The sequence below is a fragment of the Polyergus mexicanus genome, unplaced genomic scaffold (genome assembly GCF_030449975.1).
Source record: "Polyergus mexicanus isolate NDT 795.1 unplaced genomic scaffold, iyPolMexi1.0 SCAF_5, whole genome shotgun sequence".
NCBI classification, from domain to species: Eukaryota; Metazoa; Arthropoda; class Insecta; order Hymenoptera; family Formicidae; genus Polyergus; species Polyergus mexicanus.
In genome coordinates this window covers 10,070,774-10,072,972 of record NW_027223325.1, presented here as the reverse complement: position 1 = coordinate 10,072,972, position 2,199 = coordinate 10,070,774, and the positions used below count along the sequence as shown (strand labels likewise).

The 2,199-nt window shown below is 46.3% G+C and overlaps 1 protein-coding gene across 1 annotated transcript; it reads left to right on the top strand.

Annotated features, from left to right (window-relative positions):
• The first annotated feature begins 558 nt into the window (after positions 1-558).
• Positions 559-1,940, top strand: LOC138933483 (uncharacterized). Its single transcript, XM_070296213.1, has 2 exons — positions 559-636; positions 1,171-1,940. Exons 1-2 carry the CDS (start codon positions 571-573, stop codon positions 1,873-1,875), a joined length of 771 nt encoding a protein of 256 aa, XP_070152314.1. The 5' UTR covers positions 559-570; the 3' UTR covers positions 1,876-1,940.
• Positions 1,941-2,199: the final 259 nt, after the last annotated feature.

Below are 2,199 nucleotides of genomic sequence, written 5' to 3'. Positions count from 1 at the left end.
AAAATATTTTCTTGCATCTTATGAGAGTCACAGTTAGCAAAGGTATATTAGATAATATATTTCTTATCTGTTCGGTTATATACGTCATTGAGTTTCCTAATTATCCCTGCTTAAGGCAACTAGTTTTGCGTTGTGTAACGCATTGGGAGCTACGACCGCCGTTATATCCGGTAAAATTCACGAGGCAGGCATGGGCAAAAAAAGAGCAAATGTCCGTAATGTTTTTCCCCCGTCAAAGTGAAAGAAAGAAAGAAAGAAGGAAAGAAAGTCGCGGATTAAATGGAGAGGCTCGCGAAAGAAAAGTCGAATCGATCGCAAACTCTGAAATTGCGATTCTTCCTTGGCGAGGGGAATAGTGATTGGAACAGCCTGGAACGACGGGGCGGCGATGTTACGCCGCCCGTATCCGGGTATCCGGCAGTAATCAGCCACGCTGGGGCGGATAGCCCGTGGGAAAACGGCTTACTGCGCGGTGTCGGTCTGTTCACCTTAAAAAAAAAAGACCGACGCGGACGAGCGCGATTTTCCGTGGAGTGGGCCAACGAGCAGTGGGCGAAAGTGTCGGTATATATGCCGCTGATTGGTACGATTCAATCTCAGTGTGCACTCCTGAAGGCTACCATGAGCACTTCGCAGGTGAGCTCGCGTCGCTGGCAGAGCGGCGCGTATCTAAGGCTCCGACGAGGGTCCCTTTAGGACTCTCGCCTCGGAACGAAGGACTATGCACGAGGATTGACGAGAATGAACGATGTATAAGAGGGCCGTGTTAAGGGATTTGACGGCGTGAAATCGTTTAAAGATAATCATTGTGCTGCGTTTCTCGTGCACAGTGTTAGAATTAATAAAAATTCTTCTTACGTGATTTTTCTAGGAAAATAAAATTCTTACTAACGAAAAAAGAAACAGTGAAAGATGTAATTAGATATCTCGCATTAATTATACTCGTGTTTTGCAAAGTGCTTCATTATTCGTAATAGCAGATTATCATTTAATTTTTTTATTTTATATATATCACATTTCTTTTAGATTATCTTTTGTGTTGTTTATATCTCTTCTATCGCAGGGCATTTTTGTTATCAACTTTAAAGAGATTTTCAAAGCTCTTCCAAATTGATCGTCAATTCTAAGGCTGATCGTAAAGGACCGTAATTAACGTACGTTTATTCGCAGATCCTCGTGCTCCTCGCCCTTGTGGCGACGGTAGCTCTGGCCACCGAGACGAAGAAGAGCGACAGCAAAGAGAAGGCTGTCGACTCAAAGGATGCCAAGAGCAAGCGCGGCCTGGAACTGAGTCTGGGTCATGACGGTGGTTTCGGCGGCGGTGGTGGTTTTGGCGGACACGATTTTGGCGGCGGTGACTTCGGTGGAGGACTTGGTGGAGGACTTGGTGGAGGATTTGGCGGAGGCGGCGGCGGCGGCGGCGGCGGCGATGGTGGACGAATCTCCGGCATCACGATCCATCGTGAAGTCTCGGTGCCGGTCCCGGTGCCCTACACCGTCGAGAAGAACGTACCGGTGCCCGTACACGTGCCGGTGAAGGTTCCGGTAGACAATCCAATACCAGTTCACGTTCCAAAACCTTACCCAGTTCCGGTGGAGAAAACCGTGCACGTCCCTGTCGAAAAACCGGTTCCGGTACCTTACAAAGTACCCTATAAAGTGCCCGTTAAGGTACCCGTTCCCTATAGCGTACCCTATAAAGTACCCTACCCCGTGCATAAGGAGGTGCCCTATCCGGTCAAAGTTCCGGTCGTCGTCAAGGAATCATATCCGGTTCTGGTGCACGAAGGCGGTCACGGTGGTGGTTTCGGCGGCGGTAGCTTCGGAGGCGGATTTGGTGGCGGACACGAGATCAGCTTTGGTCTACACCATTGACGATAGTCTGACGTCAAGCGACATTAACGATGATACTCTTGTATATAATAATTGCATTTCTTTTTTTATACACACGTGCTGTCTTAGCAGAATAAATATTAAATTATTAATACGGCGTTTTTTTTTTCACTATCTCTAAGAAACTTTCCCTATCTTTCCATATCTATTTTACCTGCGTCAAAATATTAACTTGAAGTAGAGCTTTATTTCGTAGCGAGCAAAAATAATTTCTCTGGACGTATTATTCTTGAAAGTATACTGTTCGCTTATTTCTGCCGATTTACCTACGTTGCGCAATCATAGCATACGACAAGAAATAAATCG

Bases quoted from the DNA above. Each gene is read 5' to 3' on its own strand.
- LOC138933483 (XM_070296213.1), top strand. From the start codon at position 571: ATGCCGCTGATTGGTACGATTCAATCTCAGTGTGCACTCCTGAAGGCT. The intron at 637-1,170 runs GTGAGCTCGCGT...GTTTATTCGCAG, and splicing joins CTACCATGAGCACTTCGCAG to ATCCTCGTGCTCCTCGCCCT.